Here is a 12940-nt window from a genome sequence, read left to right on the forward strand (position 1 = left end):
TTCTCAGCGCGGTCGTCATCAGTCCAAGATGTTCTCTGACGGGTTCCAAAGGGTGCCATTTTGTGTCTACTGTTTAATATGAGTAAGAGATATCGACTGGCTCAAATTGTACTGGGACATGACATTTGATGCCATCAGTATACTGATAACATCCAATGCTCTCATCCCTTTTCTGGTAGCATTGGCAATCTCTCAGCATAGGAGAACAGTTGGGGACTGCATGCAAATCATCTGAAATTAAATCCAGACACAAAGTGGTGATTGGCAGGCACTGCAACTGGATTGTATCTGATTCGTGGACTTAAATCTCCTCTGACCACACAAGGCTCACAGACCTGAGACACTCCTTGATTCCTCATTGAAGCAGGATATCCAGGTTGCAGCTTGGCCTGGAATGCTTTCTACAAGAGCTATTCTATGAGGCTGTGGGCTTTTCGCACAAATGTAGAAGGTAGTAAACTTCTTTCATGCCTTCATACCTTTTGAGTAGTACTACTCTACAGTAGTACAAACAGGATATGGTTTGAGGGTACATGATACAGCCATCTTGCTGAAGCAAAGTAGGTCTAGGTATGGTCAGTGCTTTGATGGGTGATGGCCTGTGAACCCCATGTATGCCATCTTGACTTTCATTGTAGAACAAGAGAGGAAAAAAGCATAAATGTACTTGATGTAAGGTTGCTATTGACAGTTCAGAGGCTCTTTGTGCAAAAATGCTGTGGCTTGCACCTTCCAAAAAAGATGGATCTCCAGAAACACATAATAGCAGTACTCTAGTGCCTGCACTGGTTCCCCGATGTTTTTCCAAGTTCACTTCTAGGTGCTAATGATGATTAACACCACCCCCAAAAGTCTGAGCACAGAATATCCCTGGCCCCAAAAAGCCTCTGGGATGTCAGAATAACTGAGCTGCTCATGGGAACAGGAAGATAAAAAGGATTTAAAACCTCACATGCTTTGGCTATGTGCATCATAGTAATAGTAGGCAGGCAGGAACACTAAGATATATCACCTTTGCCACAGATTATAGCTGTAGCACCTGTGGGATTTCAACAGACATCATCGTATGACCCGAACAAGCTGAAGGGAAAGGTGTGCCATATTTTTACACTGTTATGACAAGCACCCACGCTCAGTGCTGTTGTGCAGAACCAAAAGGCCAAGAACATCCACAAGAAAAGGCAACTACCACTTGCTTCCAGACCACCCCATGTTGCTCTTGAAAAGCTGTTCTATGGCCAACCAAGTCTGTGTGGATCCCTGGCAGCCATGTGGATACTTGGGGAGAAGCATCCTCTGAAATTCTCAGCCCCCAGAGCAAAGAGATGGAACCACCGGACTGCAGTGTGCTTGTGACAACTGTGCAGCAAAACTCAGTGGTGCCCTGCCAGCATGAAATCAAAGAGTTCAGCCAACCAACATCATCCCAGAAACCGCAAGAACAGAAGAACAATTTTCAAGTTAAGTATTTTTATTATCAAAATTATTACATCTCTTGTGAAAGTTCAAATGTTACAGCACAGTGTACAACTCCACTTGAGGGCAGCGCCGCAGCCCACTCCTCCACTTCTTGGTGGCTCCTTCCCTGCACCCCCTGCACACAGGAGCGCCTCACCTCTGCCCACTGCTCTCCAAAATCTCTCTTGCAATGCAATCTCACCTCACAAGGCATGCTCAGCATGACAGAAAGGGAGGCTGCAAGGCCCTGTGAAAGTTGACACCCTTTTATACAGTATATAGGACACCCGCTTTCTGGGTGACAAGTTCCATCCCCAACACGCTCACAGCCAGACACTTTGAGGAAAGGGTATTTTTCTCTTCTCTGCTTGGATAATTTTAGAAGTCTCCCTAAGTTGCATGAACACCTGATTTCAGTTGTGAGTTTAGAGAAACTTGTAACAGTCCTAATTTAAAAAAAAAAAATGAAAAAAAAGAAAAAACCAAAAGGGAGAGAGACTGTGCATTTGCAAAAGTGGGAAGACATGCTCACAGCATTATCTTGTCCAAGAGGAAAGGAGAAGGTCCACGGCAGCACCGGGGTTAGACCTGCCTGATATTCGCTAGCCTACTATGGTTATAACTGAGTATAAAATTAGATAAATAAAAACACACGCTTGATAGTACAGTAAACGAGTGAGAAAAGCTGGCAACTGTATGGAATTGAACTGACTGAGCATCCAGCAGGCCTGGTGCTGCTCTTGGACCTCAGTGGGCAGTAGCAGGTCTCTCTCGCACACTCTGTGATGCTTTCGATACCAGCAGCAGCACCACCACCACCACTAGATCAGGCACCTTTCTCATCATCATCACCATCACCACCACCTCCCTATTCAAACAGATTCCAGGACAGCCACAAAATGTAAGGTCACCATGCTCTTACCGCCACGGCCCTATTGAACACTCTGGTCAAACCTTCATTGTCAAGGAGTAAATGCCTGGGTCCCCTGACACAGGACACCGTCTCATCTGTGTGCATGCCCTGCCCTCCCACATCCTCTCAGCCCACACACACAAGCACACATGCACACTGCTACCAACCCCATCCCACAGCTCTCTACCCAGAGCCCAGACACCAGAAATGCTCTTGCTTGCAACTGGAATGATCAGAATGGACTACACCCCCCACCCTCCCCATCCCAGAACATTCTGGGAACCCAACCCTGCAGAGAGCACTTTGGGATTTAGATTAATGCCCCCCTCCCCCATTTCCCCCTCCCCTATTTTTCTGATTTGCACTGGTTTCGTATTCAAGCTTTCCTACCTGCCCAGATGACTACAGCTACGGGCACAGGTAGAAGAGACCATGCCACTCAGCACCATTTGCTTTCTACAACGTACCCAGAAATCAGGGAGATGCTTTGCTACAGACTTTGCTGCTGCCGCCGCCATCGCCACCTCCTCCTCTGAAAGCCAGGGGTGGTTGGCAGTGTTCTCTTTTGCTTGTACATCCCAGAGCCCCAGCCTCTGGCCCTCTGCCATTCCAGCATCACTCCCCCGCAAACTGCTGCCGGAAGGAATGGTGGGCTATTCTGTCCAGCCCTAAGAGAGGCCTGTCTGAGTTTTTACACCTGACCCTGGAAGTTGTTGCAGTCTGTATGGATGGATGCTGCCTCCTCCCCCTCGGTGCGAGTAGTGCTGTGAGTTGGAAAGTGCTGCTGCTCTGGAACTCTGATAGACAGCAGGTTGCCCGGAGCTAGGGGGGTTGATAGTCCGCAAGTCTAACTGCAAGGGTCTCGACGAAGAAGTGCAGCTGGCAGTTCCTGCACAGGGATGAGACCCTGATTCAGAAGAGGGTAAACAGTCTGCAGCAGCTGTCTGGGCAGGACTAGGAGCAGCGGTTATGGGACAGCTCTTCTTCAGGACGCCACTGCCAGGGTGCTGCTGGCTGCTATAATACCCAGAATTCCCTGCAAAGAGAGCTGGAGAGTCCGTGGAGACTGAGGGGACGGAGGAAAGGGAGGATTCTGAAGAACTGTGAGAGGAGAGGTGACCTGTTCTCTGTGACTGAGACCGGTAACTATATCCAGGGGATGGGGCAGGATGCCCTCGATATGGGGAGGAACTCTGAAGGAGGGTCTGTGACTCAGCTCGTGGGCTGTCAGATTGCAAGAGCTGGAAGGGAAGAGACAAAAAGAGTCAATATCCAATGTCCAGCTACAACTTCCCTTAAGGCTGGGTCACAATTGAGTCAAAGAGCACTGAACTGCACACAGACTGATGCAAGCAGGATCTTGCTTCTCATACCTGGTAATTATATCGAGAAGGACTGTAAACAGCTGGTCCCTTGAGGGCAGAACTGAGGGGATCTGTCAAGTCTCCCTCCACAGCATCTAGAAGGCAGAGCATGCAGAAGTTAGCAAGTGTTACAAGATGCATATTCCTGGATCAGGAGAACAAATGAGAGTTTCCTTATAGTGGGAGAGTGTGAAGAAAACCCCCACCCCTACAGAATTTCAAAAGCCTTTTCTAGGAAACTTGAAGCCTGGGCAAATAATGGGAAAACTGGTAAGCCGAATAGCTTAGCAAAGGAATTATTCTCTCCTCCTCCACCCCATTTTTAAATATGTAGCGTTATAAGGACTTGTGCATATGACTCAGAGTCAGAATAGACAGATGCTTACTGAACTGTCCTCAACAGCCTGCTTGAAGTGATGCAGGCTTCCATCAGGCAGAGATGGCACTGGACACTATAGGGGAAAAGCCAAGCCCATGGTTTCTGCCTTCCCAAGCAAACCTTTGCCACAAGACAGAACAGCAACTCTATAATTCCACTTACCCACTTCTCTCTCCCCTAAGCTGTCACATGTGGGAGAGGGCTCTCCTCTCTGACATATCTTTGCACTGCTGCGTAAAACTTTTTCTAGAATGCCACGACCTTCTCGGAGTCGCTCCACTGAAGTGGGCACCATCCTGCAGCAGGACACAAAAGGGGGAAGATGGCATGAGAAAGAGCACAGCAATGGAACCCTTCACTACTTCATGGCAACAAGAAGAATGCCAAAAGGTCCCCTCAAGTCCAGAGGGGATCTGCTTTGTTGTCTCTTCCCACAGAGATGCAAGTTCTATTAACAACATATTTCTTAGGGTTTATGCATACACTACACTGCACTTTACTTGCTGCCCTAAGGTGCAAGTGCTGGTTTATTTCTAAGACATGGTAGAGTCTTGACATTGAATGAATGTCATGAATACTGGCCATGAAAGCCTTATTATTTATACCAAATGTTGGAGATTATTTTAAATAGTGGCCACAGACCAGTCACTAGAAGCAAATACATTTGTAATCAATGTAGGTTCTTCAGCCTACCTCAAACATTTCAGGGGAAGCAGATGGCAACTACCCTGGACTAAGAGAGGCTGAAGCAGTCATCTTAACAATTGCTTAGCTTAACTCAAGTTAAGCATATCCAACTAGACTGTAGCTATTTTGCCAAATTAAAATCTTAGCTATGGGTCCAACATGAATTAGGATGGTTTGCTCTGGGAAAGTATAAAGATATAGCAATTAGATATAGGGTTGGTAAGCAAGAACATGTAGAAGACTGAAGAGCATTAAGTTTCTCGGATCCTGCTGTTTTGTAGGGGAGGTGATTGTCGTTACTTGGAGTATTAGCTGAGTTCATGGGGTAAGTCTTGATAAGCTTTTCAGGAGAAAGGGACGAGGTATAAAAGGAAGGGCCTGGGAGCTCGGGTTTGCTTGTTCTTCTATTTGTCCCTGGGTCGCTTCCTATTCTTTCGCAGCACTCTGCTAGGAGGGAGATTATTTTAGAAATGTTTTCTTTTAACTGGTCCTGTGTCTATCTTTATACTTATTTACTGAACTTTGTCTGCAGAATAAATATCCTTTTTTATCCATTTTGTGTGGAATGAATTGCCTGGGATTTTCAGATATACACTCAACCTATATTCAGTGGCCTTGAATAATCTTGGTCATAAGAGTCCTGAGGCATGGCTACCTTTACAAAGAGCATTGAGTGCCATGGTTGAAGTGTCTTTTACACCAAGGGCTGTACAAGAGAGATTCTGTTAACACAGAGGTTGGAGGAAAAAGGGCTCTGCAGCTGTCACCATAATCTGCTGAACCAAGGCCATTTCAAACTGAAAAATGCATTTTTTCATCTAATTAAGCATGTCTGATATAGATTTTTTTCACTTATTATTAAACCAATGGGAATTGGACTCACTGAGAAGGGCTTTGGGTAGATCACTGTCTTTCAATTTCATTTTGCTATCAGTAAAACAACTTTGCAGGGTACTTATAATTAATGAGAATAGGTTTGTAAAGTGATTTACATATTGGTAATACTCAGGAAAGCCAGAATGTTAGCAGACTCATAAATTATGTTTACAATTCAAATTTAAGAAGTTTCCCTCAATACCTAGTACCTCTAACCTACCTACCTCTAAATTAATTTCTAAATTACCTAAATTACCTCTAAAATCTAATCTAATCTACCCATAAATTAAAGTTTGAGTTCAATGTTTTATCAGTCACATGCTGTACTTTTCTTGCCATGAACCTGTCATGTCTTCATTGCTTGCTTTTTCATACAAACTAGCTAGTTAGACATCCACATCCTATTGAGGTGAGAGGGGAAGGGGACCAGTTCACACCTCACAGAGGTAAGCAGGAGTGTGGGAGGGGTGGATTCACACCTTCAGTGCTGCTATTGTTTGGTTGGAGAGACAGTTTCCTGCAAGGCGGGAATAACAGGACAGCAGCACATCTGCTTAGATTGTAAAGGCAGTTTCTTGGCAACTGAAAAGACACAAACTTTGTTTCTTTAAAAATGAAAATTGAATGTCAATATTGCAGAATGCAGCAAAGCTGTGGAGGCTCTGGTTAAGCATGGAGTAAGACTGAAAGCACCTGCCCCCAGTGTATGGTCTGGAGTAGAAAAGATCAGTTAGCTGCATGCAAAGGCAGATGGAGTGTCCCCTCAGGATGAGATTAACTGGCTCAGGTAATTAGTGTTGCCAACTAGAGTTGGGAGAAGAGAACTGATCAACATCTGAGTACACCAATATTAACGTTTCTGATGGATGAGCTTCCCAAAAGGGTCTGGTTTGCTGTTCTTGGAAACCAAATGCCAGACTAGGGTCCAATCCAGTAAAGTAGCTCTTATGTAGACAACTGCAAACTGCATAACTGCTGTTTAGTTTAAAAACAAACTGGGTTAAGACTGTTCAGCAAAAGTAGTACTACCAACTTACGTGGCTGTATAACCCATGCAAAAGTACGTACTGTTCTACTTGCAAATGGGGAAGCGCAACTGACAGAACACTGGCACACCCAGGGTATTGGCAAGAATACAGCAGGCTGCAGCAGGGCAAGGAGAAGGAGTGGAACACCTGTGGGCTGGCTGCTGGACCCCAACTGCCTTTTCTCCTTCTCCTCCCCACGTCTTCAGGTACATCGGCCTCTGGTATGCCAGAGGCACGAGCCTTTTGCGTGAGCCAAAGGGCTCTTTGCCTGTGGCTCTTCGCCAGTGGATCAGGAGGCTGTATGACTCTTTGCTGTGGCCCTTGTTGCTGAGTGGCTCATCATCTTGGATCCCTGATCACCAGCTCTATAATTTATAAATTATAAAAGTAGCCGCTTTGAGTGATCTTTTCTGGAGTGGAAAGGCGGGGTATAAATTCTGCAAATCAATAATAATAAATGAATACAGACTGAAGCAGAGAAGTAGAGATTGCAGCAAAGAGACAGACAGCTGTGAAAAGTGCTCTGACATCTTAAAATCTATTTGCATCCCTGTGACTCTTTTTGATAAGGCTTTCCTTTTTAAGCTACTCTCTATAAACGTAAGGGCAAGAAGTTTTCCTTAATTTGCATTATGGAAAATAGTTGCAATTCTCCAGAAATTTGATGGATGCCTTAAATGCTGCAGTATGATGCAATTGCAAATCCAATGCTAGTTCGTAAGGTAAATCAATGAATCATGGTGTGATCAGAAGGGATGAAAACTAGTGGGGTATATTAGCTAGCTTGCTGGGTTTGAAAGAAGCAAGGTTGAAAAGCCCAACTCTAATACAGAACTTTGAAAAGACAATCTTGGATAAGTCACAATTGCTCTCAGCAAAACTTATCTCACAAAATTCTGGAGACAAATAAAGTGACATAATTCAATTTATCATAGTAAGTCCAAAAGACTGGGATACAAAGTGTATACAGTTCAGCTGCCACAAGAGAACTGAGCAATCTTTCCTGGGGAGGAAGACTTCTATTGTGACTGTTCAGCCATACAGCACATCACCACCTAAATCCTCTCTCTCCAGCTACCACCCCAGTCTCCTTGCAACCCTTTGTCTCCAAACTCCTGGAATATGCTGCTTACTTTTCTCCACCTCTAACTTTGCTTCCATCCAGTCTGACAATTGCTTCTTCTAGTCCACTAAGACAGCCTTAATAAAAAACCCAGATCTTCTTGCTCTCTCCATTTTGTCCCCATCCTTCTTGACCTCCTTGCAGTCTTTGATACAGATCATCACTCTTTTGCTCCATTTCATGACTTAGGTCTTGAAATTTTGTCCTCAAGTGGCTCTCTTCTCACCTATCCATTCATTCAGTATTGGGGGGCTACTCTTCCTGTTTACCCCTATGCCAGGATCCCTCAAGGCTCTGTTCTTAACAGCTTGCTATTCTTGCTCTACATGTTGTGTGTAGACCTCAACATTCCACAGCTTCCAAATACACCTAAATGCTGACAATACTAAGCTCTACCTCTTTATCCCAGAACTTTCTCCCTCCTTCCAATTCTGCATTGCCAACTGTCTGACATGTCAGCCTGAATGCTTCACTGTCATCTCAACCTCAGTATGATCAAGATGGAACATACCTTTCCCTGCAAGCTTTCATGCTTTTGTACATTTTCCAAAGCAGCCAGTTAACACTCACCACCTACTGCTGATGCTGTCCTGGGATTTGCAGTGTGTGTTCCCCCTTGTTTCTGGTGGGCTGATTTCTTCCAGGTGAGACATGGAGGAGTGCGAGGGGGAAAACCCATGTTGTGGGGAGGCCAGGGCACGGCCCCCCGAGCCATGCACAACACCAGCATCCACATCTGCCCCAGAGCAACTGCTGCCCAGGCGAGTAGGTGTCCCAGTGCATCGAGCAGAATCACCTCCCTCCTTGGCTTCTTGCTTCCGTTTGCGGTACTCCAGCAGAGATACCTAGAAGAGAAAGGCTATAAATTAGCTTGGCCATGAGTATGAGTGAAAGGGTAGCTGATGAATCAGATGGGCTCTTTTCAGTACAAGTCACTCACAAAAATAGGCAATAAGCCCTCCACTTATGGGTAAAGGAGTTTCAAAACTTTGTTATTTTACTCAGAAGTAAGCCCATTTTGTCCAGTAGGACTTAGGCTGTAACCATATCTTACTCACTGGAAACAAACACCTCTACTTAAGAGTACCTGAAATGCAATAGGGGTTCCAACTGATGTGCAAACTTCAAGATAAGCTTGACAGGGCCTTACATTTCTTGCATCATGCACAAGTATGAAAGCTGTTCTCCTGTCTTTGGCTGGTGGGAGCCACTGAGCCTGACCCAGAATTCACACAATGGCCAGATATTTGATTTTAAGGTACAAGGTAGACTGAATTGAAAAATCCAGCCAAACCAATTACACTCCCTGGGACAAAGGAAAGCTTAAGCCATTTCCGCCCAACATTGCATACATGCAACAGGGATCAAAAGTGAACACTTGTGGACTGGCAGAAAAGGGTTAAAACCTCCTTTAATACCCCGTATTCTCACCTGCTGCACACCTCTGAATTTCAAGGTAGTGTCTACTTCCACCTCAGACAGAAAGATTCCCCAGCTGTTGCTCTCATACACTGTAATGGGCATGCTTTTTTCTCAGCACCCTCCAAATTGTATCCTTCTGTATAATTTTTTTCCTCATGCACATTCTCCCCACTCCCACCACTTCAAGTCTTCCTTCTTCTCAACAACATCTGCCATGCCCTCAGCCATGCTGAATACTTGCCTTTTTCCGCTGTGGTGGGTTCTGGGGGGCAGATTTAACTCCTTCACAAGCCCTTTCACTGCAGGGGGCCATGGATCCGTGTGTGGCTTCTTTAAGAAGTGCCTGTTCATGTCTACCAAAGTACCCCTCTGCAGGAGAGCTGCAGCAACCCCTGTCTGTGTTCAGAGGCTTCCCATCAGCCATCTGGGGAGATTCTCGTAACAATCCATCTGCTCGAGGCATAGCATTCAAAGGGGAGAAGGCATACATTAAGTTAAACTCTGTCCGAAAAGCTTGATCAGAGCTTCTTAGCAGCGTCTGGGCTTCTCCACTCTTTCCTGGGAAGCTGGTCTCCAAGGGTTGGGAGGCTGGATCAGAATGCCCCGAATGGAGCAGCAATGGCCTCTCTGGGCAGCTGTTATTGCTGGCATCCAGGAATCCTGCCTTCTGCATGTCAAGGTCTGTCCTGAGGCAGAGCTAGAATAGCCAACAAGGGGGTATGGGAAGGGAGGGGGGAGGAGAGGAGATTGAATGGGATGGAGAACCAGGTGAAAAGGGGCAGACAGAGAGAAATACATTAAGTCAAGAAAGATTTCCCAGCTATGGACACAGCCCTCGCTGCCTTCTCACTCCTTGTTCCCAACCCACAGCAACCTCTTCCTGTTCTGATTTGCTCTCCTTCCTGCTTGTTTTTAGCTGCATAGCCACTCTATGCTGCAGACTTTCTGGAGGCAAGAGTTTGCAAGGCCCCTCCACTTTCTTGGATGGAGGTTCTGCTGCTCACATGAGCCCTCAAATATTTTCAAGAAGTCATCATTTAGCATATAACGTCACAACCATTTCAATAAAAGGTGAAGAATCAACAAAAAGTTCAATGCAAACAGGTACACCACACACCAGGTACTCTTACCAGCCAACCTCTTTGTTTAAAACTATCGCAGCCACACACTGCAAGCACACCTTTCTTGACAACACTAGAGATCTCTTCCTCTCTAAAGATTTTAACAAACCAATGTAGCCTGAAGTAATGCGGAATGCAGAAATTGTAGTATACAGAACATTTGCCTTGAGTCCTGGATCTTTCAAAGAGGCTTCTAGCTCCCATTATAGCAAGGGAAAATTTTCATAACATTTGGGTAGTAGTTCTTAAACCAATTCAACAAAGGTGATGGTTTTGCGCCCTGCACTGCTTCATGCATTCTATTGCCCCAACACCCATCTCTACATAACTAAAGCCCCTCACTATCCTAAATGTGAAACCACAAATTCTCTGATCAAAATAAGGCACAAGAGTATAAACCTAGTTTTTCAATTCATTCTCATTACAATACAACTCTGAGAGTGTACAGCCTATGAACCTAGAGCCAATTCATCTCACCTATACAGGTATGAAAGGTATGCCCATTAGCAGCAAAACAGAGTTCTGGGTAAGAATGCATGATGTGCCAATATATTGAGTTTGGGAAATATACAAGTTCCTCAGATTACACCCACCAGTACACTGAGTTGCTTCTCCTCCCGACAACTGCTATGGAGGGAGGGAATAAAGCTTTTTGCCTCTGCACCGCAATGGTACATTAGTTCAAAACACAGCATGAATAGGACTTGTGTTAATGATTTTTCTGCCAGTTTGGTTTCCCCGCTGCCTTTATGTATTTTTTTTTACCATTTCATTTCATTGTTTGTAAGCTGCTTTGAGCGTTCTTCCAATTGAAAAAAGTGGGATAAAAAATTGGCCATGTGAATAAGTGAGTGGGGCCCTATCCATATAACATCAAGACTCCACACTCTGTGTTGTATCAGAGCAACGAGTGAAGACAAACATAGGGCTGTTTCATACATAAACATTAATTTGGAGGGCCCCCTTGTCACACTTCAGTCATATTCAGGGACCCTGACAAGTTTCCAGTTCTGACCAAGAAGCCGGCAAAAGAGCAATCAAGACTGCAAAAAGCACCAAAGTTTTTTCACTGTGAATGGCAACTTGGCCTCTAAGTATATTCCCTGCTCATGCACTTATCTTTATACGGCTTTTCCATGAAAACTATAGCCAACTATAAAAAAACCTCACACACTACACTATAAACAAAATACCCCTGCTTCTGTAATATGCCTTCAATCACCGCGCCCTCCCTATCCTCAGTCTCCCAACTTTGCAAAAAGCCAAAATGTCTATTATTCATGGATTTTCATAGAGTACAGAAACTGAATCTTGAAGCCTATAGGGTTTTGACATAGTAGGACTATTTATGCTGAAAAGGAACAAGAAGATATGACTGAGCCTAACAGAGAGAACACACATTCTTGTAAAAGGCCCTGATCAGCCACCAGCAATTAAGAGATTGGAGATTTGCCATCTGAACCCTGGCTACTTCAATTTCTCTTTCTTGACACCCCCAAACCTTGTTTCAGAAAGATTAACTGATATTTGCTACCCAACTCTGCTCAACTAAAGCTAGAAAGGAATCAGCTGGCCCCTTTCTCCCCCATTTCAGTTTCTTATTCTTCTCCACTGCTTCCCCCCCTACCCTCCTCCCTCCAAGCACACGCACACACACGCTCTCCGCCTCCAATTGAGATGGTGTGATAACTACCTCGGGCGACAGGGACTCGGGCCTATGCGCAGGGGAACTCTCAGGGGAGGATACGTTCTAGGAGGGAAAAGCATCTTGTTATTCATCTACTTTTACAAGTCAAGAAGCAAAATAAAAGTAAAAAAAACAAAGCAGAGGTTAGCCACAGCTATTCTGAAAACAGACACTATCCTAGGGATGACCTCAGAAATTAGAGGGAACTAAACACATTGCATGGCTTCTAGAGATGGAGAACAGAAAGACAGGAGGGTTACTGTGTCTCATGCCACATCTTTAGTATCCAAACCAGAGGACAGTACAGAAGTTAGAGAGCAGAGTCTATTCCTTCAGCCTCCAGGGGTATTTAGGCCTAGGAAAGTTAGCCTGACATGACAACATGGGAAATTGGGGTGGGGGAAAAGACTGACTTTCTTTTGTAGGCCTCCATCAATACCCTAATAGCACGACCATCCAAGTCAGAACTGATAAGCAACTTCACCACTCCACAAACACTATCTTGCTTTCAGAGTAGGCTGGGGTGAAGGCAACGTGTAGAAAAAACTTAACTAGCTGCTCTTTGAGATGGGCCACCAGAGCAGGCAGTAAGGGTACACAATGCTGCATGGAAGTCACTCTTTTTTCTTCCATCAATACAGGACAAGGCTCTGCCTGATGTACTCAGCGCTGGGGACACTCCTTTCTAGGTGCCAAAAACAGGCTGGGGAAGGGGACTCTTAAGATCAGAGCCTACTGGATTACAGAAGCTGGTAGCTCTGCCCCAGACATAGTACAGAGTTGTTAAGTCGCAATAAGAAAATGCTGGCTGCCTGAGAGTTGTTCAAGTCATAGCAGGCCAAAGAGGAGCAGTAGGAACATGACCAGGTGTGTGCACTGGTT

General features: G+C 45.1%; 1 protein-coding gene across 3 annotated transcripts in view; it reads right to left on the reverse strand.

Annotated features, from left to right (window-relative positions):
• Positions 1–2715: 2715 nt before the first annotated feature.
• The window catches only part of SETD5 (SET domain containing 5), a 66352-nt gene continuing 56127 nt past the window's right edge, over positions 2716–12940 (reverse strand). For 2 of the 3 annotated variants that reach the window (XM_066616919.1, XM_066616920.1), the window contains exons 19-24: positions 12065–12121; positions 9492–9947; positions 8399–8673; positions 4277–4410; positions 3745–3830; positions 2716–3612 (exon numbers count right to left, since the gene is read on the reverse strand). In XM_066616919.1, coding sequence (XP_066473016.1) covers positions 3040–3612; positions 3745–3830; positions 4277–4410; positions 8399–8673; positions 9492–9947; positions 12065–12121 — 1581 coding nt within the window. In that variant the 3' untranslated portion in view covers positions 2716–3039. The remainder of the gene's footprint in view (positions 3613–3744; positions 3831–4276; positions 4411–8398; positions 8674–9491; positions 9948–12064; positions 12122–12940) is intronic. The other variant, XM_066616921.1, reaches the window with a different exon arrangement.

This window comes from Tiliqua scincoides, chromosome 2 (genome assembly GCF_035046505.1).
Source record: "Tiliqua scincoides isolate rTilSci1 chromosome 2, rTilSci1.hap2, whole genome shotgun sequence".
In the NCBI taxonomy this organism is placed as follows: Eukaryota; Metazoa; Chordata; class Lepidosauria; order Squamata; family Scincidae; genus Tiliqua; species Tiliqua scincoides.